General features: G+C 34.8%; 4 protein-coding genes across 6 annotated transcripts; 3 read left to right on the top strand and 1 right to left on the bottom strand.

The window, feature by feature from the left end:
• Positions 1-2749: 2749 nt before the first annotated feature.
• On the top strand, positions 2750-6656 carry LOC18095274 (uncharacterized). 2 transcript variants are annotated; one of them, XM_006369804.3, is made up of 4 exons: positions 2750-3239; positions 4249-5129; positions 5230-5329; positions 6241-6656. In XM_006369804.3, exons 1-3 carry the CDS (start codon positions 3140-3142, stop codon positions 5317-5319), a joined length of 1071 nt encoding a protein of 356 aa, XP_006369866.1. In that variant the 5' UTR covers positions 2750-3139; the 3' UTR covers positions 5320-5329; positions 6241-6656. The 2 variants fall into 2 exon arrangements, with proteins under 2 accessions (XP_006369866.1, XP_024448684.1); XM_024592916.2 differs by having other exon boundaries at positions 2781-3239; positions 6238-6656.
• A 1468-nt stretch (positions 6657-8124) lies between these two features.
• LOC18095276 (membrane protein PM19L) lies at positions 8125-9573 on the bottom strand. The gene is made up of 4 exons (XM_006369805.3): positions 9170-9573; positions 8835-9054; positions 8570-8615; positions 8125-8458 (listed from the first exon to the last, which is right to left on the bottom strand). Exons 1-4 carry the CDS (start codon positions 9297-9299, stop codon positions 8366-8368), a joined length of 489 nt encoding a protein of 162 aa, XP_006369867.1. The 5' UTR covers positions 9300-9573; the 3' UTR covers positions 8125-8365.
• A 1832-nt stretch (positions 9574-11405) lies between these two features.
• On the top strand, positions 11406-15409 carry LOC18095277 (pentatricopeptide repeat-containing protein At5g46460, mitochondrial). 2 transcript variants are annotated; one of them, XM_024606968.2, is made up of 2 exons: positions 11406-14662; positions 15027-15409. In XM_024606968.2, the coding sequence occupies exon 1, from the start codon at positions 11793-11795 to the stop codon at positions 13818-13820; it is 2028 nt and encodes a 675-aa protein (XP_024462736.1). In that variant the 5' UTR covers positions 11406-11792; the 3' UTR covers positions 13821-14662; positions 15027-15409. The 2 variants fall into 2 exon arrangements, with proteins under 2 accessions (XP_024462736.1, XP_006369868.1); XM_006369806.3 differs by having other exon boundaries at positions 15016-15409.
• A 538-nt stretch (positions 15410-15947) lies between these two features.
• On the top strand, positions 15948-17874 carry LOC18095278 (probable beta-D-xylosidase 5). Its single transcript, XM_024608593.2, has 3 exons — positions 15948-16516; positions 16612-16917; positions 17012-17874. Exons 1-3 carry the CDS (start codon positions 16037-16039, stop codon positions 17057-17059), a joined length of 834 nt encoding a protein of 277 aa, XP_024464361.2. The 5' UTR covers positions 15948-16036; the 3' UTR covers positions 17060-17874.
• The last annotated feature ends 9385 nt before the right edge of the window (positions 17875-27259 follow it).

Below are 27259 nucleotides of genomic sequence, written 5' to 3'. Positions count from 1 at the left end.
TATAGTTAATGCTACCACCGAGAGACATTAGAAAATAAAAAGGCATTTATATTAAAATATTATGTAATTATTACAGGGTTTACTATTTAATTTATTTAATTGAGACCAATCCATTGATAATGATTGTGCTTCCCACTTTGAGTATATTGTTTTTTTTTTTGTTTTTTTAGGTTAGGCATTAAGGAAGTTTATGAAAGAATTATAGCATCGTTTTTTAAAATATGTTTTATTTAAAAATATATAAAAATAGTATTTTATTTTTTAAAAATAATTATTTTTAATATTATTATATTAAAAAAATTAAAAAAATAAATTTAAACAAAAAAATTCAGACCTCACAAATCTTAGTAACTTGACAAATTTGATTCTTAATTATTAATTCCTTCGATTACAATTGACTTTAGTTTAGTTACATCATTGGATCATTTGTCCATTCAACTTGAAAGATATTTTTATTTATGTTTCTTGGATTTTCTACATAAGTAACCTTCTAAACCGTCAAAAACCAATGCTTGAAGATATTAATGATGTAGTTAGTAGTCACTTGTAGTTTATCAACAATATAATTTAAAAATAAATGTTTTTTTATTTTTAAAAATAAAATTTATTTATATATATAAAAAATTAAAGATGAATTAGAATAATATCTTGAAAAATAAAATAGAAACACAACAACTAACAAAAAAGACTTATATTAAAAAATAAATGCCAAAATCATGGCATAGGTCATGAGACCGAGATAAACTCATAAAAAAACTTGAAGATATTCACAAAATCAATATTTAAAAAAAAACTAATGCAGAGCAATAAGATTGTACGAAGCTGAATTCTCAACAAATTAAATATCGAATGATGAAATCAGAAAAAATTAATTACACAAAAGGATCCAAAAAATTAAGGGTGAGAAAAAACATGAATTAGAGGGATAAAAATTCTCAATTTGAGGGTTTAATTGAATTGAAAAATAGCTTTAATAAAAGAAAAAAATCAAAATAATGAGGGTCAAATTATAAAAAATAAAACAACAAAAACTTTAATTGAATGATGAAATTGAAAGAAAAAAACTCAACAAAAGTGTCGAGGACAAAATTAGAAATTTTAAAAAAAGAGGACTGAAATGAAAAACCAAAGATATGAGAAATTACAATTGAAGGATTAAATTGAAAAGAATAAAAAAATCTATAAATGGGAAAAGAACAAAATAAAAAATTAATAAAATGAGAACTGAAATTGAAAAGTAAAAAACAAAAAGAACAATAGTGTACGTTACCTGTCAGGAGAGAGAAAATAAGGGGAGAAAAAATCAAACGATTACCGACAATAATTTAATCACTGTAAATTACCACGTGCTTCTCCAAATGAAAGAGGACAAGGCGATGTATCTAAGAAGACGACATACGACCAATTATGTTCACCAGGTGGCATTACATGCGTCGCCTGAATGGCGTGAATGCCACCCACGTGCTAAGGCGTGCCAAGCACTCTCCAGCAGTTTTAAGCATTAACAAATTCAAAAATATAAAAATATCAAAATGCCACTCATGACCCCAACAATTACACAAAATACACATATGAAAAATACAAAAATAACCTAAAATGCCAAGCTTATGTTTTGTCTCTTCTAAGGTTAGAGATATATTTGCACTGTACAATAAAATCCGAAAACTCTAAAACACCCTTATCCAGCAACACAATAATTTTTTTTTTTACTGCGAGGACAAATTCATAATTTTACTGTTAAGAAGCTTATACAAAGTCAAGAAAGTCCATGATCAACAGTTCAATATTTTATTGGTTTTAGAGGCAAGAGAGTATTTTTACCGTGAAAGAAAAAAGGAAAAAAACATTAACACCATTGGTATGGTATAAAAATAATTTTACTATAACCTAAGATACATTTGACCGTAAATTGAACTACAGTAAAGTACCAACACTATCTAGTCTTTGATGTAATAATAATATTATCCTATGGCAATGGTAGCCACAGCAGGCCTTATGCCAATATGGTTTTCAAAATTTAAAGCACAGATTACATTTGAGGTCAATGTAACTTTTTTGAGCAGTTCTTTTTAATCTCAAATTCAAAACCAGATCCCACCAAAATCCCCACTCTCAAGAAACTTTATTTAAATAACTTTAGTAAAAATAGCAGCTTTTTTCTCAAAAAAAAAAAAAAAAAAAAAACAGAAAGGGCCCACATAGGAGACATAGTGCCAAAAAAACCCTTATGTCACCTTTTGCTTCCCAAATCCAACCTCATCAAATCTAGAAAAGTCACCACCCCGATCCAGAAGCAAATATCGTCTGCCAAATTCTACATCTCTTCCCGTCCACTAAAGCCAAATTCTGCCGCCGACATGCCTGCCTTTCCATCCCTAGTAAATGCTTCCGAGACACCATCCATTTTCTGAAATATAAATATCTTTCGGCTCCACCGTGTTTTTTAAATTTTGTAAGGTAATGATATTGAAAATAATTTATAAAATATTTTAAAAAACAATTATAATTACTGTATTTTCAAAATCCCCTCTACTAATAATCCTGCTCTTCCAATAGATTTGCTTTTAAATTTAAGGAACGTGTAAATCTCTAGTAATTAAAGTTTAAACCCCAGTTCAAGTTCTTACAGTAATACTTCTCAGAAATATATCCTTAATTCATGCATTATTGAATTAAGATAATTTTCAACGTAGCCAATCCTTAACGAGGTCGAGAACAAAATTAATATTACCATTCAAGGTTTCTCCGAAAATATTAACAAGAAAAAAAAAAAAACAAAGAAAATGCAGACGCGCACACGTATTGTACTGGGAGGGAGTGAGAAGGACACTCTCTTCCGTATATGACGCTTGAAATGAAGATTTGGCATTTAGGAAAAACAAATCACAAATAACTACTGTTATTAGATCGTCTTCACGATCCTCTTCTGCTCCTCATACCTTACCTCTGCTAACTACTACCAGGTGCTCCTTTTCTTTTCTTGCGTTGCAGTTTAGTGTACATACGAAGCCCACAGTGAGAGAGGGAGAGAGGGAGACAACCCACGATCTGTGCATATCCTTTTTTTTGTGTGTGTGGGTTTGACAGCCCCACAAGAAAGAGATTATTGAGTTATTAAGGGCTAAAGCTAAAATCAATCATGCCATCCGGTGCTAAGAAGAGGAAAGCAGCCAAGAAAAGGAGGGAACAGGAGGCCAACAACAACAACAACTCTTCAATCAGTACCAACAATCCTCAAGGTAGTTTCTTTTTTCAAAATTGTCCAAGGGGTTTTCGCTTTTTTACTACAATAACCCATCACTTGCCAATCTGTCACTCGATCATGCACTCACTTACTGAGCCTGCTAGGTATGTTATTTGAATCCGAGTAATGGGTTTTTGTTGACAAGTCTTGTTTTGATTGCGTTTGATTGGATTGGTGCATTTCTCCATGCAATTTGTGATGGGTACTTACCAATGACCCTTTGGTTTTGATTGGGTCTGTTGTCGTAGTTTTGGTGTTTTTGTGGATTCTGGGTTAACGAGTCTGTAGATATCCCTTGTTGATCGAGTTTGATAGTTTTTTTTATCTACTGGTTTTGGTGTTTTTCTGGCAATCTGGTTAATGGGTATCTTTTCATGTCCTTCTTTTAGCTTGGTTTTGATTGAATTCTTGTTTTTCTTTTTTTTAGTATTTGGATTAGATGTATTTGTTTATGTTTCATGTTTTGCTTGATTTGATTGGAATTGCGTGGGTGTGTTTTTTTTTTTTTCCTGGTGTTTTAGGCTTAAGAATTTCTTTGACATTTTGATTGTGATACTTTAACCTACAGCACTGTTTTCCTGATGTTTAACTTTTTTCTAAATTTGGTTAAGTTTAGCGATCAATTCATTGTATTGTACATTTGTTAATGGAGGTTCCTTGCTTCGCTTGAATATTGTTGGAGTATAGTTGAAATGCTTGCTTGCAGCTTAATCATCATGCCATTCTGTTTGCAACAGTTTTTTTTTTTTTTTTTATGAAATTGATTGGATATGAGTTACAGCGTTAGTTGATCTCTTATCACTAGTGTAAAAGTGATGCATTTTTTATTTATTGAATTGATGTATCGAATCCATCATTGGGTTCCCACCTACCTTTCATTACAGAAACATATTGGTTTGATAAGCATTTCTTAGTTCATTTTGTTGTCCTTAAATTTGATTGGAATCGTTTTCTTTAACCATTTTTCTAACTGTAAGTTCTTGTGGTTTTATCAATGGTTTCAGGAAATGATGACCCAAAAAGCCATGATGAAAGAGAGAGTGATGGTGGTGAGGTTGGTACCCCTGTATCACAGGACCAACACAACCACCAGCATCCATTTAATGAGGGGAATGGAGAATCTGAGAAGGGAGGCCCGTTGCCTTCTGACTCATTAGCCGACCAGAACAAGCCCATGGAGGTAGTCACTGGGGATGCAGAAGGAAGCCTAAAAGTTGAATCAGAGGACAACATTGCTGTAAATATTGAGAGAGAAGTGAACTCTAAGCAAAATGTGGAGAGTAAAAATGTTTTTATCGAGCATGTTGATTCTTCTAAGGAATCTCATGATGAAGATGACAGGAGTTCTAGCAGTAGTAGTTTCAGCAATGAGTCTCAAGCTTTCGAGAAGAAATCGAAGGAAGCCAATGATGAAGAAAAGGAAAATGGTTCTTTTTCTGAAGAGGTGAAGCAGATCCCCGAAAATGAGAAACCAGTCAAGGAAGCTGATAGTAATTCAGTTTTGGAAACTGCTTCTGCTGATTTGGTTAATCCTGCGGTGCCTATATCTGAGACAGCAAAAGTTGTTATTGAGATTGCTCAAGTTGAAAATCCAGAGGTTCTGGAAGTGGTTGAATCTGGTTTTGAGGATGATGAGGACAAATTGTTGCCTGTATCCAATGAGATTGCTGAAGTTTCACCAGCTATTGTAGTGCCAAAGAAAAATGAAGATAAAGTTTTTCCTATTTCAGATGAGAATGTTAGGGCATCTGCAAATGTGGTTGCTTCTTCTGCATATGGAAATGTAGGGAAAACATTGGTATCATCAGTCAGTCATTCTGCTGAAACTGGTAATGGTGAAGAAAAAACCAAATACACTGATGCTCGTCAAAGTACTGAAAATAAGGTTTGTCTCTTCATGTTGATGAGATTGGCCTGTCATTCTTTTTCTTGAATTTGTTGCATTAACAAGTGAATATGTTCTGCTTTGCTTAATTTATCTGCAGCCTCTTCTTGCTTGTGGTCCACGAGTAGCAGAAAGAACATTGTGGATGAGTTGCTGTGGTATATTTGATGTTCTTACAGGCTCCAAATAGATAATTTCAGGTTAGTAGTATTCCCCTCAAGTTAATCAGAACGTGATTTGGTTGGATATTGAGATCTTGTACATATACTGCATATATATATATATATATATATATATATATATATATACACACACACATGTGACCTGATGTCTCTTTCAGTTACCATTTTGTTGTGATCTGTTTTGATGCCCTGTTGTGCAAAATGTGCCTTTTCAAGTGTTCTGTAGATTTTTCATGTATTAAAAAAAAAAAAGTGCATGGAAGCTCCTAAATTTTACTAATCTTGGGATCCCTATTGCTTTTTAGGCCTTATAGTCAATATATGTGCTCTTCTTTTTCAACATTATGGTTGCTCGTAACTCTCGAGAAGTATGAATCATTATCAAGATAATTATTTGATGAGTTGCTTTTAATGGGGTTGTTAACCTGGTGCTAGTATCACCTTTGACAGACAACCTAGGAATTGTATAAATTCTCTGCTATAGAAAATCTAGGGATTTTTCTTTCAGAACATCATATTTTGTATTTTAATTTTCAATAAACCTCTTTAGTAGTTGAAAATACTAATTTGTCCAGTTTGCAAGTTTTGCTCGCGTATTCTTTGGTGCTTCCTCATTTTGAGTTGTACCCTCTCCTTTTCTTTTTGTTTTTTGAAAAAAAAAATCCGGAGAGGTTCTTGACTCAAAAAACCAATTGTGAGGTGGTTACCCTTTTTAAAGTTTTTCAGATTGGCACCATCTGCAGATTCTTTTTACTGGGGTCTTGTTTCTCATTATTTTGGATTTGGTTCAACTATGGTTTGAGGGGTAATGGGATTTTTGTTTTCTTGCTTTGTTCAACTACCCTCTAAAGCTGAGATTTCTGCACATTTCCATATGGCTGTTGTCTTGTCGTTTTGTTTTGTGATACCCCATACATCTGTTGCAGCAGAAGTTAGCACGAGGAAGCTGTCGTGGACTGGGAATCTGAGAAGGATCTGGTTTGTACAAGTTTGAGATACGAGAGTTAGAATCTCTTAGAAAATTTCCGAAACAATAAATGGCAGAAAACCTAAATAGATAAAACAACTATATGAACTTGGCAATTATTGAGTTTCATCAATGGTGCCTAGCTTAGTTCGACCAAGCCTAAGCCTGATTTCCTTGTTGATTTTTTATGGTGTTAGTAGAGACCGCAAGTTGTATGTGTTTTTTTCCTTCCATTTTTGATTAGCATGGGCAGATTGGTGTTTTCTCCTCCCCCTTTCTTCTCCTATTATTGCTACCAGCTGAATTGTGATTGATGTAGTAATTTTCCTTTTCTTTTTGTAATTTAGTAATTTTACCTTCTATTAGGTTCTGCTTCAATTGTGCACTTTGGTACGAATGGATGCCATATGACTGCTTTTCGTTTTATAATTTTATAATGGGCATTCGAAGTCTAAAATTAAAATTAAAATTAATAAAATAAAAAAGGATTAAAGGATGTGGATAAAACAATTGTAGTAGTGTTTTCATTTTATTTTATTTGGTTGTTTTACTGTGATTATTTATTTCCCTTATGTAATTAAATAATAACTAGTTTAAAGAACGAACTTATTAATAAATCCACTCAAAACCAAGACTCGGGTGGTAAGTTTGGTAGGTCAATCTCGATTGATTAAATATATTGTTATCTTAATATTTTTTTAAAAATATCATTTAGGGCCAAAGATTGACTGGCCGAGCCGGATTTTGAGTTAATGATTAAAAAGTTTCTTACTACTGGAAAATACATTGTCAGTGAAAATAACATGTTGTTTTCTATATAAAAAAAGTTGGATTGACGATGTGTCATCCTTCAATCTTAATGAAAAAGAATATAAATAAATAATTTTGTTAATTATTTAATGTGAACCTATTATGCATATCATCCAAATATTTTTCTTTTAATTTATTTTAATAGAAAATGTAAAATATTTAAGAGGGTCCATTTCGGGAATGAACTATGCTTTTTATAATTGTTTTTGCTTTTTAAAAAAGAGAGAATATTACATGAATCGTAGAAGAAAGTTTTGAAAAAAAAATATTTTTCCTCAATGATTTTATTCTTTTATTTTTTTATGTGAATGTCTTAATACACATTTTTGTGTATTAAGAACCATGCTATAATTTTTTTTTCAATGGAGTTGAAATAATTACTTTTTTTTTACAAGAAATAATTTTATTATTGTGTAATTAAATTAAAAAATTTAAAAAATTTTATGTAACAAGATCATATATTTTAATATACATTTTTGTTTAAATTTATTGCCATATTTATTTTTTGGCATTAAAAAAAATTGAGTACAACCCGTGGTTAGAGTTTTTATTTTTTCTTTTTAGTGAATGGTGGCCATCTGTTTATTGTCAGCGTATTTCAATGACATAATTATAGTTTTCAGGCGAGGCTCGGGTTCCGAGTTTTAACTGAGTTACCGGGTTGGTCAGGTCTTTTTTTAATAAAAAAATCAAAACGACGTCGTTTTAATAAAAAAACAAAAGTCAATGGGTTGTAACCGGGTTTTTGATCGGGTCTTACTGGGTCACACCGGGTTTTCTCTCACCCTATTTTTTCTTCAACCCGGCCCGGTTCCAGCCCCGGGTCAACCCGCCGAGCTGGGCTAAGTTTCAAAACTATACATAAAATAATTATAAAACTTTCAAAGCTCGATTTATTGAAATTATAATTAAACCCACATCCATTTTTTTTATATATATATATATATATATTTGCCATTATCTAGATTAGGGGTTATCCCAAGATCCAAAAAAAAATAATCCAATTTATTCAAATGATGATCCAAAACAACGTGCATTAAATAATACAGTCTAATTTATTTATTCTGTCAGAATAAACAATTGATGTCTCAGAGAAGCAAGAGACCTCGTAATGAAATTATAAATAATGCTCACACCATTTCCTTGTTAATTATTTGTTCATACAAATCCACACCAATCACACAGAAAAACATCAATCTCCTAGTTAATTTCATCCCCCAGAGAGAGCCGGAAAAAGAAAATGAAAACACACCAAGCATACGTAAAGGGACTCTCTCTTAAGGTCTCCTAAATGACGAGGCACCGTGGATGGCTGCTATGTATAGAAGCTGTGTAGCAGAAAGGATTATCAGAAATGCCTCCATGGTTCTCTGCAGAAAGAAAAATACTTGTGATCAATTTCTGGTCATGGTTATGCGCAAGGTTGAAATCTTGGCCAATGAATTATACATGACAAGTGACGAATCTCTGTTTATTCTTACCAGACGGGCGTTCCTGATAGAGAGCTCAATTTCTTTCCAGGCGAAGCTGCACAAATTTTGTTGCCAGTCAGTGATCAGCATAGCACGAAAGAAGCATATGTATCTCTCAGTTTCTTTCTTTTTGAACGTAAATTGAGCATTTTAACCTGGCTTGAGAAAATCATTCTTCTTTTACCCCAAATATGGAACCTTGTCTAATACTTTGTTGATTGCTTAAAGAGTTGCTGAGAGAAAGGGCGAAAGGTGATGGATGGTGGTTGCTTACCCCATGGCTAGAAGAGTGAGAGTCCAAGAAACGGCAGCAACGGAGGCTGCAGATGGCAAGCTGTCGCCGGTCCAAGTCCGAATGTGATTAAGACCAACAATTGCTGAGGCAACACCAACAACTCCGGCGATCAAAGCAAACATCACGAAGAATCCAGTGGCAGCATTTCCCATAGGGAAGTAAATAGGTGAGAAATGTGCTGGCAGGTCAAACCCAGGTCCTGAAATTAACTTGTAAATAACATAATCAGCACACAGACCGTGCTAGCGGAAGACAAGTAGTGCATCAGAGTTAATAAAGAAAAGGAGAGTAAAGAAGGCGAGAGGGTGATTTACCAATGATGAAACCATGATCAATGGCTCTATTCATAGCCCAACCGCCAATCCCCAAAACAATGACATACATGCAGAAATTTAAGACCAGAAGTAGCAAGGCAACAAGTTTTATCTGCTGCGAGAGTACCATTGTTGTGCAGTAAATTAAGATTTGTAGAAGGATGAAAGGATTTTGGAGTTAATATTTCGAGGACTCTAACAGCGCAATGCAGGCAACACTAGTTCAAGTACATGTGTTTTGTGCAAGAAGATGGAGTCTTATATAAATGGCATTGAACGGAGGGAGGGTTTAGGTTCCTTGCTTGTCGTCGTCAAGGCTGCTTGATCCGAAAGATGATGCATGCATTGTTATTATTATCATGTGGGGTTGTAAAGGGCATGCATGCTTCATCTTCAAGGCAATCCTCCAAAATACATGATTCTTACTCTTTTTTTTTTTTTTTTAATTCTTGTTTTCTAGTTGTTTGCGAAAGGGACATTCCTCCATCAGGCTTTAGTTGATCATGGGAGGAAAAGTGATATTCTGTGCCAGTTGGTGAGGAGCTGGTGTGTCCAGTTACCTCTACACCTTGCTCTATTTTGTTTGTTTAATTTCATGAGTTCAATCAAAGTTTATTTTTGTATGAATTACTCATATGCTGCATCGAAATTCCTAATTATTTTTCTATGAATACAAGTCAAATATCTTTTTAAGCAAATTGTACCACGTAAGGGTGGGTATAGCCGTCGGATGGGAAGGTTAGAGATTTACATATTTCTTTTACAAAAGCAAATTAATTAACAGAAGCTAAACCATTGTAGCTTTTTTTTTTACTGTTCAACCTCCAACAATTCCCAAACTTTTTTTTTTACATTTGACCCCAATTTTCAAACTTTTTTTTTTTTTTAGAAAAGGTTGAATTAGAAGATAAAAAAATAAAATAAAAAGAACGGATAAAGTAAGTGATCACTTTTAATTTCACTTGAAAAGTTTATTTTAGTCTTTTATTTTTTTTAGTTATTGGATGATCAGTCTCTTTAGTTATTCCAAATTTACTTTTAGTACTAGACTTCATTTTTTTTATTTTCAGTCCTTGAATTCCGAGATGAGATAGAGAGGTTTGTTGGATTCTAGCATAAAGAGAAAAAATAGTTGTTTTCGACTATTCTGACCACAAAAATAGTAAATAGTGGTGTCAATAAGTTCCATTTAATGAGGAAAGTTTCACCAAAGTGTTTTTTTCCTTTCAACTTGTTTGATGAGATAGATTTGATCGTGGGAAGAATTTTCAGGTTTGAGTAGAATTTGGGTTCTTTGAGCTATTTTTTGGTTTTTTAGACAATGTATATAGGTTTATCAAGATTTTTAGGGTGCGTTTTAGGTATTTTGGGTAAAAATAGGTTCAAAAACAAGTTTTTAATTGAAAAAATTAAATTTTTGATTTTTCAGCAACCCCTAGTCATTGAATTCTGTAGAAAGCAGATGACGCCTAGTTTATTGTCTTTTTTTTACTTAAAAAAAGAGCTAGGGTTCAACCCTTTAAGAAATAAAAATAAGTTGAGGTATGCACACGGGTTAGGATAGAAGACCCATATGCTTGGGCTGTATTTTTAATGCCAGACTCACATGACTAAGCTCATTTTGTTTTTTTTTTTTGTATTTAGCTATTTTATATTTGGTTTTAAAAAAATTAATAAAACAAATCATTAAACTCAATTGAGTTCATTAGTCAGGTCGCAGGTTTAACAGGTTAATCCATAACATCCATGCTATTATTTGTTTTTCTTTTTTCTTGTTTAATGCTTTTTTTGTCTCTTAATTTAAAAAAAATACAATTTTTTTTTTATTGATGATCATTTTTTTATTTAACTCAAAACTAGAATAATACAATTTCACTCTCTTTGTTGTCAAACATCTATCTTTGCTATCTCAACCCCACATACTTGTCATTACTTTTTAAGTTTTAAAAATATATTCCATACATATTTGAATTTTAGTATTTCTTGATCAAGTATTGATTTAATTAATTAGATATGTGTATAAATATTTTGATTTGTGAATGATAATTTTTTTATATCTAAAAATACATCTAAAGAGCTTTTATATATATATATATATATATATATATTAAAAAAAAATAACTGCTCCGCAGCAAAGCACATGTCCAAAGCTAGTTTAATGTCTATCTAACTTGTAAGCTATAGATTTAAACCTTAATTTCAATTTCTTCGATCTTCTTCTAAAGAGAAACTTAAGATTTCTTCCCGAAGAAATATTCCATCATCATCTTTTTTCTTTTTTTTCTCTTAAAAAAAAACAAAAACTTTACTCCATTCAACGTTACCTTCTATTAGTTTGGACACTGCCTTTCGGCTATGTAAATGAACAACTGTTTTCCTGCTTCTTTCTATTTAATTAAGCCACTGACTTCATAAATTTGTTATCTAGAGGTTTGCTGGTATAACTTTTGTTATCCTTCCTGCTGTGTTGATTATTAATGACAGTTGGCTTTCGTCTTCCAGACTGCCGCCATATTTCAAAACTTCAAATCCTCGCCCCAGCTTTTCCAATTTTCAACTTCACTCCTTGTATTCCCCATTATTCACACCAAAGCCTGCGAAGTGCAAACCCTTCATCGTTTTCATGGCTCATATTACGCGTTACACTAGAACAATCACTCTCTCTTACACTACCTCGCTCGCTAATCACCTCAAGAACCAAAGACTGGACCAAGCTCGCCTCATTTTTGATAAAATCCCATCTCCAAATCTTCATCTGTACACCAAGATGATTGCTGGGTATACGAGAAATGACAGGCTATGTGATGCTTTGAAACTGTTTGATAGGATGTCTGTTAGAGATGTGGTTTCTTGGAATTCGATGATAAAAGGGTGTTTAGATTGTGGGAATTTAGGTATGGCCACAAGGTTATTTGATGAAATGCCTGAGAAGAATGTTATCTCTTGGACGACGATGGTAAATGGCTACTTGAAGTTTGGGAGAGTCGAGCTTGCCCAGAGGTTGTTTCTGGATATGCATGTAAAGGATGTTGCGGCGTGGAATGCTATGGTTCATGGGTATTTTGAGAATGGGAGAGTTGAAGAGGGTGTCAGGTTGTTTGAAGAAATGCCTGTTAGAGATGTCATTTCATGGACTTCGATGATTGGAGGGCTTGACCTAAATGGGAAGAGTGAAGAAGCCTTGTTTGTTTTTAAGAAGATGTTGCGTTCTGGTGTTGAGCCAACTTGGAGCACGTTTGCTTGTGTGTTGTCAGCTTGTGCCAATGCAGTGGAGTTTAATTTGGGTGTTCAAGTTCATGGTCATGTTGTTAAGTTAGGATGTTTTTTTCATGAGTTTATATCAGTATCACTTATTACGTTTTATGCAAATTGCATGAAAATAGAGCATGCTCACAAGATTTTTAATGAGACACTGACTAAAAATGTTGTAAAATGGACGGCTCTTTTGACGGCATATGTATGGAATAATAAGCATCAGGATGCATTGAGGGTTTTTGGTGACATGACTAAGATGGGTGCTCTTCCAAATCAATCTACTTTCTCTATTACTTTGAAGGCATGTTGTGGACTAGAGGCTCTTGATAAGGGTAAAGAGATCCACACTATGGCTATTAAACTAGGGTTGGAAACTGATGTCTTCGTTGGTAATTCTCTTGTAGTCATGTACACAGAGTGTGGAAATGTAAATTCTGCTGTTGCTGTCTTTAGGAACATTAATGAGAAGGATATTGTCTCGTGGAACTCAATTATTGTTGGAAGCGCACAGCATGGTTTTGGCCTGTGGGCGTTGATTTTCTTTAACCAAATGATACGTAGAGGGGTAGATCCAAATGAGATCACATTCACCGGTTTGCTTTCTGCTTGTAGCCGTTCTGGGATGTTACTGAAGGGGAGGTGCTTTTTTGAGTATATCAGTCGATATAAATCCAATGTATTGAGGCCTCAGCACTATGCTTGTATGGTGGACATCTTGGGAAGATGTGGGAAGTTGGATGAAGCAGAGGAGTTGGTTAGATATATGCCCGTGAAAGCGAATTCAATGATATGGCTTGCTTTGCTAAGTGCTTGTAGGGTGCATTCTAATTTGGAGGTTGCTGAAAGAGCTGCAAAACACATTCTTGATCTAGAGCCAAATTGTAGTTCTGCCTATGTCTTGTTGTCTAATATATATGCATCTGCTGGTAGATGGGCTGATGTCTCTAGAATGAGAGTGAAGATGAAACAGGGAGGACTTGTGAAACAACCAGGATCCAGTTGGGTAGTTTTGAGGGGAAAGAAACATGAGTTTCTTTCTGCAGACAGATCCCATCCTCTAAGTGAGAGAATATATGAAAAGCTGGACTGGTTGGGAAAAAAGTTGAAGGAATTTGGTTATGTTCCTGATCAAAAATTTGCTCTACATGATGTCGAGGATGAGCAGAAGGAAGAGATGTTGTCTTTTCACAGTGAGAGGCTTGCTATTGCGTTTGGGCTAGTTAGCACTGTGGAGGGTAGCACAATAACAGTCATGAAGAATCTTCGTGTATGTGGGGATTGTCACTCTGTTATTAAGCTTATGTCAAAGATTGTAGGACGCAAGATTGTTGTCAGAGATTCTGGCCGCTTTCACCACTTCAAGAATGGCATTTGTTCTTGCAGTGATTATTGGTAGCACTATTGCGGTTTTTTCCTTGTTAAAACTGCTGGATCAATGTGCTGATTTGGGATGCCTATAGGCTCATTAAAGCATCTTTATGATGACCAAAACAAATATTTTGAAGAAGAAGAGAATAGAATTATGCAGATAAATTTTGAGTTTAAATAGAACTATGGTTGTGGCTTAAATGATGATTCTGAAGTAGGACGAGGGATTTGTGATTTTGCAGATAAACTTCTCATGTCTGATAATTTGAATGAATGAAAGAACATAGACTAATGAAAGGAAGGAAGAGAAACAATAAAAAACAATACATGATGAAAATAAAGGTAAGTCAAAGCTAAGGAGTTTGTAGGCTGGGGATCAAAACCTTTGTCTGAGTTCCTGACATCCATTGGAAAGGAACAACCAAAGAATTGTCTTAACTTGATGTTAGTATCATTTCTGGGTATTGCAGTGATAACAACCTTTTTGACCCAGTGAAGAAAAGGAAAAGCTACAACCATGTCTGGAAGGAGATATGTGAATAAATTGTTTTGTGGATAACATGGGACGGTAAGAGGATGTTTTTGGAAGCTTTGATAAAGCTCATAATGTGAGGGTGGGACTTGTTGTTAGGTAAAAGGCAGTGAAACTGAAGCCTTGATGGAAACAGAGCAGGTTGTTCCAGATAGGCACAAAGCTGTATTGCATCTGTCATGGCTAACAAGCTTGTCTACCCGACGAGTAGTTTGCTGGAGGAGCTGTCAAAGCATTCAGAGACTTTGATTTTAACATAATGGGTAGTTTCATGAAGGTTAACGCTCATCCATATGATTGTTTGCGGAAGAACTCTCATCAGCTCTCGCAAGTGACAGGTAATTAATTGTAGCACTGGAAGTTTTCTAGACAAGTAATCGATTTTTTTCTCTTCCTTAGTATTTATTGAACTACATAATTGCACTGTTCATAAATGGTTTTAGTAATTTTATGACCATGCCGTGATCATAATATATATATATATATATATATATATATATATATATATAAAGGGCATAATAGAAAACCTAATTAATTATATTATTTTATTTATTATTTCTATTTTTAAAAATATATACACACACACACACACACTCCAAATTGTGTGAAATGTCTTAATTGCCAATCAACCATTGTCACCTACAATTACTCATCAAAGGATAATGTAGCCCTTTTCTATTTATTTTTTTAGGGTGTTGCAAGATGGAGGAAAGGAAGATGGAGAAGAAAGGAGGCAATTGGGGTTTGAAGCTTAAGTTGGAATATGCAATTGTGCTGTGTTTTAGAAATGTGGCTGCTGCAACAACTGCATTGTTTTTCCTTGGAAATGCAAGGGCAAAGCTCAAATAAAAGTCCAGGAGATGGATACTGGGCAATAGGAATGGGCGTGGTCTGTTTTTTCTCTGTTGTTTTAGCTGTCAGGAAAATCTACAAGAAATTAATCAAATGGTAGTGTTTAGGTTGTGGTTGCAATCTCAGTTGCTTGAGGAATTGTGGAGGAGAGAAATTAAAATCAATACAATTCACTTCGTACAGAGATAAGATTATGTGTTTGAGGAATTGCTAGCAATCATGTTTTCTTCCTAGTTTTCATGCTTTTAGCACATTCCAGATTTGTTTAAATATCCATTCTGGCAAGTTCCTGTTGCGGCTATCATCAAGTGTCAAGCTTGGGACGAACTCGATGAATTGAGAAGTACTCTTTGGTAGCTGCTGTAGGCTTGATTAACGTTCACTGTCAAGCAAAGAGATGTACTATTGCTCCAAAGAGCAAAATGGCTTTCTAGCAGGGAGCTTATGACCAAGTTTAATAAACATTCATATAATTCCAAAATATTAACAAAAAAAAAAAAACCCTCATCAGATTTTATAATAAAAAAACTAACCCATAATTAAATTTAACTATAAACACAAAGAAATCATAAGATTTTATGGCTTTCTAGTTAACAGATAGGAATACAAGCTAAGACTAAGATTTTCAATTAAGAATACTAACCACCATATAACAGTAAAGATTTTAAACAGTTTATTAGATTTTGTAATTTCTAAATATATGCAAGAAATCCTTCGAATCTGTGTTTGACTTGATTTTATCCTATCCTATCTCTTTCGTATACCGTTTGAAATACATGCATATCAATATGCATGGAGTGAAGATTTATTTTTAATCCACCGTGCCTTTACTTGAGAGAAAAAAAAAACAAACACACGCAATGGTTAAAGCCATTCTCCTTCTTGTTCTTGCTTTCTTAGCTGTTTGCACAGCTAGGGATATTGTTCCTTTACTCTCTATGCTTAACCACCACAGATCCCTATTAAGTAGTACTCCTAGCCTTGTTGATGTCCCTATTAACTACACTCATGTTTGTGATCCTACACGGTTTGCAAACCAAGGTATGGAAATGAAAGAATTTGGCTACTGTGACTCCTCTCTATCCTTTGAGGAAAGGGCAAAAGATCTGGTGGATCGAATGACACTAGATGAGAAGGTGCAGCAGCTGGGAAACAAAGCCATTGGTGTGCCAAGAATAGGCCTACCTCATTATGAGTGGTGGTCCGAGGCACTGCATGGTGTCTCCAATGTCGGTCCTGCTACCTTCTTTAATGAATTGATACCTGGCGCAACAAGTTTCCCCACTGTCATCCATACAACTGCATCCTTCAACAAGTCACTATGGAAAACCATTGGTCAGGTATATATATATCTATATAAATAGAATTTTCATAGCTATTTATATATGTTTGAATACTATGTGCATATAAATGATTTTATTTCTGTTATGTGTAGGCTGTTTCAGCTGAAGCGAGGGCAATGTACAATTTAGGGCGAGCAGGGTTAACATATTGGAGCCCTAACATAAACGTGGTTAGAGATCCTAGGTGGGGAAGAATTACAGAGACACCAGGAGAAGACCCTTTTGTGGTAGGCACATATGCTTCTAACTATGTAAGAGGATTGCAAGATGTTGAAGGAGCCGGAGAGACCAAAGATTTGAATTCTAGACCTCTCAAGGTTTCTACATGCTGTAAGCATTATACTGCTTACGATGTTGATGCATGGTTGGGAATCGACCGATACCATTATGATGCAAGGGTACGTAACTTCATTAATTATATGTATAAAACCTTCGATTTCTTACATCATTTAATTCTAATTCTAAGGAGTTTCAATTTTTAATGTTCTCAAGGTGACTGAGCAAGATATCTATGTTGGAGACTTTTCAAGTTCCCTTTGAAATGTGTGTTAAAGATGGTGATGTTAGAAGTGTTATGTGCTCCTACAACCGTGTTAATGGCATTCCTAGCTACTTATGCTGATCCAAGACTCTTAAAAGACACCATCAGAGGAGAATGGGATTTACATGGGTATATGTTACATCAATTACCCAGTTAGTTAATGAATGTCTCTTTTACAGATACATTGTTTCGGACTGTGACTCCATTCAGGTGATGGTAGACAACCACAAATGGCTTGGTGACACAAAGGAGGATGTTGTTGCCCAAGTGTTAACTAAAGGCAGGCAAGCATACCATACGTGTAATGCAGGCATTTTTGTTAATGTTATGAGGACATCTCTGTTGATTTTTATGTCACAAGGCATGTTACTGTTGTCTCTGAGATGGATATGCGTAACCTTTTGAAGCTCTTACAAGTCAGAAAGAACCTTTATTTAGACGAAACTTAAAGCTGAGATCTTGGAATGCAAGCTAGCTTTTTTAATATTGGGAGTGTATATTTGGTTAGAATTACTTTTTGTTTTTTGGTCAATGTAAATGCAGGGTTGGATCTTGATTGTGGAGCCTATTATCCCGACTCTCTCCAAAATGCAGTGATGCAAGGAGAAGTAGCTGAGACAGAGATAGACAAGTCACTAAAATACCTATATGTTGTGCTAATGAGACTTGGATTCTTTGATGGGAGTCCTTCTTTCAAATCACTTGGCAAGGATCATGTTTGCTCCGATGAACATATTTGAATTAGCAGCTGAAGCAGCCATAGAAGGGGTTGTTCTTCTTAAAAATATTAATGAAACTTTGCCCCTTTGGACTCTGCCAAGTTTAAAAACATTGCAGTGATTGGACCACATTCCAATTCTACAGCAGCAATGGTTGGAAATTATGCAGGTTTTAACTAAATTTACAACTCAGTACAGCATCAATTTATGGCTGGCAATTTTGTTTGGAAATTTAATTCATACTGCGAATTTTATACAGGTGTCCCTTGCCGATACGTGACGCCACTTGATGGCATCTCTTCATTTGGAGAAGTGATATGTGATGTTTTGAAATAAGATGAGCAGGTAAAAGGCAATAAAGTCTTTGAAGGTTAAAAATAAGTATAAATGAATAAGGGGTATTGTAGTAATTGAATAAAAAGTTGATAAATATAAATAGGAAAAAAAAAAGAGCTGTGTTTTAAGAGTGAAAAACTGACGGGAGAAGAGAAGAAAAGGGGAGGAAGAAGAAGAGAAAGGGGAGGAAGAAGAAGGGAAGGAGAAGAGAGTTGGAGAAAATAAGTTTAAGGTAAGATTATGTATAAATGTGTGTTCTTTAAGCTTTAAACTTCTGTTTTGATAAATATTAGGGTTTTGAAGATTGTGTTTTGGGTTTGATTGATGAATTAATTTGAATGTTATGGGTTGATTGTGGTGGGTAATGAGTTGATTAGTTGATTTTGAGAGATTGTAGGTAAAGATGATGATTTTGAGTTATGATTTTGTTGAATGGTGAATTTGTGTTAGAAATCAGGAGATAACAGTAGGTAATCTGTGAAAATTCTGGGTTTGAGGTTGAAGATGACAAAATTTCGGTTTGGTCCCTCAATTTGTGAAAATTACAATTTAGTCCCTAAACTTTGGGAAAATTGTAATTTAACCCCTAAATGTATTTTGAGTTTCTGGACAGTGTTATTATGAGATTAAGGATGATTAATCTCAGTTTGATAATTGATTTGGAATATTTTTAGTTTGGTCTCTCAATTTTAGGAATTTACATTTTAGTCCCCAAACTTATGAAAATTACAATTCGGTCCCTGGTTCGTTCTAGACCGAATTTAGGGTGGGTTATGGGTGAAAATTCAGTATGGTTACGTATTTACAGTTTGGTCCTCCAATTATGGTAATATTACGTTTTGGTCCTTGTTTTGGAAAATTGTCGTTTTAGTCCATAAACTTAGGAAACTAAACCTGGTTTTATTTTATGCATTGGGATCTTTTTTTTGAGTTGTTTTTTAGTATATTTCATATATTGTTGTAGGTTCTCCTAACGATCCTTAATAGGATTTCAGGCCTTTCGTCTGACATTCCTTTTAGTTCTATATTTTTCGGGTGAGTGGGATAATCTTTAATATGCATATATGATAAATAAATATGTATGTATGTTGATTATACAATGAGTACAACTAGTTAATTTCTTGAATATTTATAAATGTTGCTTTATTTTCCGAATACTCATTTATTCTTGAATTTGCACTCGCAATTTCGTCTGACATTCCTTTTAGTTCTATATTTTTCGGGTGAGTGGGATAATCTTTAATATGCATATATGATAAATAAATATGTATGTATGTTGATTATACAATGAGTACAACTAGTTAATTTCTTGAATATTTATAAATGTTGCTTTATTTTCCGAATACTCATTTATTCTTGAATTTGCACTCGCAATCTGTCGAACTAGATTCTATTTTATATGATATACGTTTCTCTAATGATTCTGTAAATATCTATTATGCCTCGATATAGGACTTGTCAGTAACTTCATGCTAACGGAGAGTAGTTAGCCTATGTGCACATAGTATTCTATATACCTAGCTGGTGAGAGAGTCATCAGCCTGTGGCGACTGATCATCCCACAGTGGTCACCTTCGGGTGTCATCTAGTCACCTTCGGGTGTCATCTGATCTCTGACATGTATTCCACTACTTTATGATAATATGTTTAGTATGTATATGTATATCAAGATAAATCATCTTGAAAACTATAAATATATAAAATATCTAAAATGTATATTAAATGTTATTCCCTCACTGAGTTGGTTGAACTCACCCCTCATTCTTAATATTATTTCAGGTTCTTAGTTTCTGATAGAAGGTGGACTTTTTTTATTGTTCCTGTTTCTTCAGTTTTGGTCGGTATGTCTTGCTTGTTTTGGGAGGCTTTCCTTTTAGTTTTGATTCGATGTCTTAGACGCTCCACTATTACCTTGTTTCAATTAAGTTTGGATTTTAACAATGTAGTGAGTATTATGAATTATTGTCTTTGTTTTAATTACTGATGAAGAGTTTTAAACTATCTTTTGGTTTCATCAGTTTTGAATAATATAATATTTTTGAAGATTATGAAATGCTGCGTATTTTTAAATAACTTATTCTTTTGATATGTCCGTTCTGAGGCTTAGCGTGGGTGGGGTGTCCTTTCGACACCGCTCCTGCGTTGCCGATCATGGACCCGAGATTTGGGTCATGACAAAGGTGGTACCAGAGCATGGTTTTATTAAAACCTCGTAATCTGTTTATTTATTTATTTATTATTCAAAACCCTCGTAATATGTGGAGCTTAGGATCTATCTTGTTTTGATGTCATTCATCTTATAATTCTCCAATCTAGTGTTTGGTATGTCGTCCTTAAAACTCCTTGTAGTTATGTTCATACATATATATAAATGCATTCTTTTAGGAAATATGCCGAGAGCTAAACATGTAGTTAATACTGATTATATCGGTAATGATCAAGAGGACATTCCTATCGCTCAGCTTAGGAAGGAGAGGCGCAAAAAAAGGGTTAGAACCCCTTCGCCTTAACCAATGGAAGCAGAAGTTCAGGATGAGGTTGAATTTGAGGGGGACTATGGTCTGGATGTTGGTAATAACCAGGAGCAGGAATCCCATGAAAGGGTGTCTTATACTGATAGTGCTTTGGATAAGATTGGACAGGCCATGCAGACCCTAGCTGACCTTTTAGCTGAGAGAGAAAAGGAGAAGGATAAGAATGCATCTTCGACTTCCCATACTGTGCATGGGGTGAAAGTGCCATTGTCAGAGTTCCTTAAGCTGACACCTCCTACCTTTAAGGGTGCTGATAACTCTGAGGACCCACAACAGTTTTTAGATGCAGTGTGGCGTAGGTGTGAGGCCATGGGGTGCACGGATCATCGTGCAGTGACTTTAGCATCTTTCAGGCTAGAAGGAGAGGTGGCTGTGAACTGGTATGAGTCCAAAAGGGGTGAAAGGGCAGCTAGTTCGCCACCGATGGCGTGGAAAGACTTTTCTGAGATGTTTTTGGAGCGTTTTCTACCTGAAAGTGTGAGGGAAGCCAGATCATATGAGTTTGAGAAGTTGGTTCAGGGTGACTTGACTGTGACAGAGTATGAAGTGGAATTCACGTGGTTGTCCAGATTTGCTGGGTATTTGGTACAGACTGAGGAGAGGAAGATCAAGAGGTTTGTTCGGGGTCTTAATAGCTACCTATTCAAAGCTATTAGGGCTCATGAGTTTAAGACGTACTCGGTCATAGTGGATCGTGCCCGAACTATTGAGGCACGAGAGTTAGAGGATGAATTATCAGTGGGTTCGGTCAAGAGGCCCAAGGTGGCGAATCAGTTCTCTTTTCAGTAGCGGTCTGATACAGGTCCTAACAGGGGATATGGAGGCCGGCAAGGCCAATTAAGTCAGTCAAGGAATTTACCAAATCGCCTAATAGGTTTCTACCTTGCACTTCAACCTCACAATCAACATAAACATATTCCCCAAACATAATATGTTCCTTCGAGGCTAGTGTTTTATTTGACACGGGGGCAACTCATTCTTTCATGTCGTCATATTTTGCTTTAAGGTTTACTAAACAACCCATTTTGTTAGAGAGTCCTTTGTGTGTGGCTACCCCTTCTGATGAGGTTATGTTTGGGGAATATGTTTATGTTGATTGTGAGGTTAAAGTGCAAGGTAGAAACTTATTAGGCGATTTGGTAAATTCCTTGACTGACTTAATTGGCCTTGCCGGCCTCCATATCCCCTGTTAGGACCTGTATCAGACCGCTGCTGAAAAGAGAACTGATTCGCCACATTGGGCCTCTTGACCGAACCCACTGATAATTCATCCTCTAACTCTCGTGCCTCAATAGTTCGGGCACGATCCACTATGGCCTGAGTACGTCATTAAACTCATGAGCCCTAATAGCTTTGAATAGGTAGCTATTAAGACCCCGAACAAACCTCTTGATCTTCCTCTCCTCAGTCTGTACCAAATACCCAGCAAATCTGGACAACCACATGAATTCCACTTCATACTATGTCACAGTCAAGTCACCCTGAACCAACTTCTCAAACTTATATGATCTGGCTTCCCTCACACTTTCAGGTAGAAAACGCTCCAAAAACATCTCAGAAAAGTCCTTCCACGCCATCGGTGGCGAACTAGCTGCCCTTTCACCCCTTTTGGACTCATACCAGTTCACAGCCACCTCTCCTTTTAGCCTGAAAGATGCTAAAGTCACTGCACGATGATCCATGCACCCCATGGCCTCACACCTACGCCACACTGCATCTAAAAACTGTTGTGGGTCCTCAGAGTTATCAGCACCCTTAAAGGTAGGAGGTGTCAGCTTAAGGAAACTCTGACTAATGGACACTTTCACCCCATGCACAGTATGGGAAGTCGAAGATGCATTCTTATCCTTCTCCTTTTCTCTCTCAGCTAAAAGGTCAGCTAGGGTCTGCATGGCCTGTCCAATCTTATCCAAAGCACTATCAGTATAAGACACCCTATCATGGGATTCCTGCTCATGGTTCTTACCAACATCCAGACCATAGTCCCCCTTAAATTCAACCTCATCCTGAACTTCTGCTTCCATTGGTTGAGGCGAAGGAGTTCTAACCCATGTTTTGCGCCTCTCTTTCCTAAGCTGAGCGATAGGAATGTCCTCTTGATCATTACCGACATAATCGGTATTAACTACATGTTTAGCTCTCGGCATATTTCCTAAAAGAATGCATATATATATATATATATATATATATATATATATATATATATATATATATATATATATATGTATCAACATAACTATAAGGAGTTTTAAGGACGACACACCAAACACTAGATTGGAGAATTATAAGATGAATGACATCAAGACAAGATAGATCCTAAGCTCCACATATTACGAGGGTTTTGAATAATAAATAAATAAACAAATTACGAGGTTTTAATAAAACCATGATCTGGTACCACCTTTGTCACGACCCAAATCCCGGGTCCATGACCGGTAATGCAGGAGCGGTGTTGAAAGGACACCCCACCTACGCTAAACCTCAGAACGGACATATCAAAAGAATAAGTTATTCAAAAATATGTAGCATTTTATAATCTTCATAAATATTATATTATTCAAAACTGATGAACCCAAAAGATAGTTCAAAACTCCTCATCAGTAATTAACACAAAAACAATAATCCATAATACTCATTACATTGTCAAAATCCAAACTTAATTCAAACAAGGTAATTGTGGAGTGTCTAAGAAATCGAATCAGAACTAAAAGGAAAGCCTCCCAAAACAAGCATGGCATACCGACCAAAACTGAAGAAACAGGAACACTCAACAAAGTCCACCTGCTATCAGAAACTAAGAACCTGAAATAATATTAAGAATGAGGGGTGAGTTCAACCAACTCAGTGAGGGAATAATATTTAATATACATTTTAGATATTTAGATATTAATAGTTTGCAAGATGATTTATCTTGATATACATATACATATACTTACTAAACATATTATCATAACGTAGTGGAATACATATCAAAGATCAGATGACACCCGAAGGTGACCACTGTGGGATGATCAGTCGCCACAGGCTGATGCCTCTCTCACCAGCTAGGTATACAGAATACTATGTGCACATAGGCTAACTACTCTCCGTTAGCATAGAGTTACTGACAAGTCCTATATCGAGGCATAATAGATATTTGAAGAATCATCAAGGAAATATATATCATATCGAATAGAATTTAGTTCGACAGAATGCGAGTGCAAATTCAAGAATAGATGAGTACTCGGAAAATAAAGCAACATATATAAATATTCAAGAGATTAACTAATCGTACTCATCATATAATCAACATACATATTTACTTATATTATATGCATATTAAAGATTATTCCACTCACCCGGAAAATATAGAATTAAAAGGAATATCAGATGAAAGACCCGAAAAACCTATTGAAGATCGTTAGATGAACCTACAATAAATATACAAAATATACTCAAAAGCAACTCAAAGCAACACAAATAGAAGATTCCAATGCATAAAAGAAAATCAGGTTTAGTCTCCTAGGTTTAAGGACTAAAACGACAATTATCCAAAATAAGTACCAAAACGTAATTTTACCAAAACTGCACCAAACTGTAAATACATAACAATACTGAAATTTCACCCATAAACCATACTTAATTCTTTCTAGAACGAACCAGGGACCAAACTGTAATTTTTAAAAAAGTTCCGGGACTAAAATGTAAATTCCTAAAATTGAGGGACCGAACTGAAAATATTCCAAATCAATTATCAAACTGAGATTCATCATCCTTAACCTCATAAGAACACTGTCCAGAATCTCAAAATACATTTAGGGGTCAAATTGTAATTTTTCCAAAGTTTAGGGACTAAACTGAAATTTTCATAAATCAAGAACCAAAATAAAATTTGGTCATCTTCAACCTCAAGACCATTATGTCAGATTTTATAGTAAGGTTAAAATGAATTTCTTAACCCATAAAAATTAATTTAAACAAATCAACTCACAAATTCTTATTTCTAACAACATACTAATTAATCACCTAATATTAAACCCTTAATAATCATAAATCAATCTTAACAATATGACACCCGAAGATGACCACTGTGGGATGATCAGTCGCCACAGGCTGATGCCTCTCTCACCAGCTAGGTATACAGAATACTATGTGCACATAGGCTAACTACTCTCCGTTAGCATAGAGTTACTGACAAGTCCTATATCGAGGCATAATAGATATTGAAGAATCATCAAGGAAATATATATCATATCGAATAGAATTTAGTTCGACAGAATGCGAGTGCAAATTCAAGAATAGATGAGTACTCGGAAAATAAAGCAACATATATAAATATTCAAGAGATTAACTACTCGTACTCATCATATAATCAACACACATATTTACTTATATTATATGCATATTAAAGATTATTCCACTCACCCGAAAAATATAGAATTAAAAGGAATATCAGATGAAAGACCCGAAAAACCTATTGAAGATCGTTAGGAGAACCTACAATAAATGTACAAAATATACTCAAAAGCAACACAAAGCAACACAAATAGAAGATTCCAATGCATAAAAGAAAACCATGTTTAGTCTCCTAGGTTTAGGGACTAAAACGACAATTATCCAAAATAAGGACCAAAACGTAATTTTACCAAAACTGGACTAAACTGTCAATACATAACCATACTGAAATTTCACCCATAAACCATCCTTAATTCTGTCTAGAACAAACCAGGGACCGAACTGTAATTTTTTAAAAACTTCAGGGACTAAAATGTAAATTCCTAAAATTGAGGGACCAAAATGAAAATATTCCAAATCAATTATCAAACTGAGATTTATCATTCTTAACCTTTGTCACGACCTGAATCCCGGGTCCATGACCGGCATCGCAGGAGCGGTGTCGGAAGGACACCCCACCTATGCTAAGCCTCAAAACAGACATAATTTATTCAAAAATATGCAGCATTTCATAATCTTCAGAAATATTATATTATTCAAAACTGATGAAACCAAAAGATAGTTTAAAACTCTTCATCAGTAATTAAAACAAAGACAATAATTCATAATACTCACTACATTGTTAAAATCCAAACTTAATTGAAACAAGGTAATAGTGGAGCGTCTAAGATATCGAATCAAAACTAAAAGGAAAGCCTCCCAAAACAAGCAAGGCATACCAACCAAAACTGAAGAAACATGAACACTCAACAAAGTCCACCTGCTATCAGAAACTAAGAACCTGAAATAATATTAAGAATGAGGGGTGAGTTCAACCATCTCAGTGAGGGAATAACATTTAATATACATTTTAGATATTTTAGATATTAATAGTTTGCAAGATGATTTATCTTGATATACATATACATATACATACTAAACATATTATCATAACGTAGTGGAATATATGTCAGAGATCAGATGACACCCGAAGGTGACCAGATGACACTCATAAGTGACTAGATGACACCTGAAGGTGACCACTGTGGAATGATCAGTCGCCACAGGCTGATGCCTCTCTCACCAGCTAGGTATACAGAATACTATGTGCACATAGGCTAACTACTCTCCGTTAGCATGGAGTTACTGACAAGTCCTATATCGAGGCATAATAGATATTTACAGAATCATAAGAGAAACGTATATCATATCAAATAGAATCTAGTTCGACAGATTGCGAGTGCAAATTCAAGAATAAATGAGTACTCGGAAAATAAAGCAACATATATAAATATTCAAGAAATTAACTAGTTGTACTCATTGTATAATCAACATACATATTTATTTATCATATAAGCATATTAAAGATTATCTCACTCACCCGTAAAATATAGAACTAAAAGGAATGTCAGACGAAAGACCCGAAATCCTATTGAGGATCGTTAGGAGAACCTACAACAATATATGAAATATACTCTAAAACAACTCAAATAAAAGATCCCAATGCATAAAATAAAACCAGGTTTAGTCTCCTAAGTTTATGGACGAAAACGACAATTTTCCAAAACAGGGACCAAAACATAATTTTACTAGAATTGGAGGACCAAACTGTAAATACGTAACCATACTGAATTTTCACCCATAACCCATCCTGAATTAGGGGTCAAATTATAATTTTTCCAAAGTTTACGGACTAAACTGTAATTTTCACAAATTGAGGGACCAAACCGAAATTTTGTCATCTTCAACCTCAAACCCAGAATTTTCACAGATTACCTACTATTATCTCCTGATTTCTAACACAAATTCACCATTCAAAAAAATCATAACTCAAAATCATTATTTTTACCTACAATCTCTCAATTAACTAATTAACTCATTACCCACCACAATCAACCCATAACATTCAAATTAATTCATCAATCAAACCCAAAACACAATCTTCAAAACCCTAACATTTATCAAAACAGAAGTTTAAAGCTTAAAGAACACACGTTTATACATAATCTTACCTTTAAACTTATTTTCTCCAACTCTCTTCTCCTTCCCTTATCTTTCCCCCTTTTCTCTTCTTCTTCCTCCCCTTTTCTTCTCTTCTCTCGTCAGTTTTTCACTCTTAAAACACAGCTCTCTTCTTCTATATTTTTTTTTCTATTTATATTTATCAACTCTTTCTTCAATTTACTACAATACCCCT

The sequence above is a fragment of the Populus trichocarpa genome, chromosome 1 (genome assembly GCF_000002775.5).
Source record: "Populus trichocarpa isolate Nisqually-1 chromosome 1, P.trichocarpa_v4.1, whole genome shotgun sequence".
NCBI classification, from domain to species: Eukaryota; Viridiplantae; Streptophyta; class Magnoliopsida; order Malpighiales; family Salicaceae; genus Populus; species Populus trichocarpa.
This window is presented reverse-complemented; position numbering and strand designations above follow the sequence as displayed.

Coding starts and splice junctions, on each gene's coding strand:
- LOC18095274 (XM_006369804.3), top strand. CDS start 3,140: ATGCCATCCGGTGCTAAGAAGAGGAAAGCAGCCAAGAAAAGGAGGGAA. Junction 3,240..4,248: donor CAGTACCAACAATCCTCAAG/GTAGTTTCTTTT, acceptor CAATGGTTTCAG/GAAATGATGACCCAAAAAGC. Junction 5,130..5,229: donor GTCAAAGTACTGAAAATAAG/GTTTGTCTCTTC, acceptor ATTTATCTGCAG/CCTCTTCTTGCTTGTGGTCC.
- LOC18095278 (XM_024608593.2), top strand. CDS start 16,037: ATGGTTAAAGCCATTCTCCTTCTTGTTCTTGCTTTCTTAGCTGTTTGC. Junction 16,517..16,611: donor TATGGAAAACCATTGGTCAG/GTATATATATAT, acceptor TGTTATGTGTAG/GCTGTTTCAGCTGAAGCGAG. Junction 16,918..17,011: donor GATACCATTATGATGCAAGG/GTACGTAACTTC, acceptor AATGTTCTCAAG/GTGACTGAGCAAGATATCTA.
- LOC18095276 (XM_006369805.3), bottom strand. CDS start 9,299: ATGGTACTCTCGCAGCAGATAAAACTTGTTGCCTTGCTACTTCTGGTC. Junction 8,616..8,834: donor CTCACTCTTCTAGCCATGGG/GTAAGCAACCAC, acceptor AAATTTGTGCAG/CTTCGCCTGGAAAGAAATTG. Junction 8,459..8,569: donor CTATCAGGAACGCCCGTCTG/GTAAGAATAAAC, acceptor TTCTTTCTGCAG/AGAACCATGGAGGCATTTCT.
- LOC18095277 (XM_024606968.2), top strand. CDS start 11,793: ATGGCTCATATTACGCGTTACACTAGAACAATCACTCTCTCTTACACT.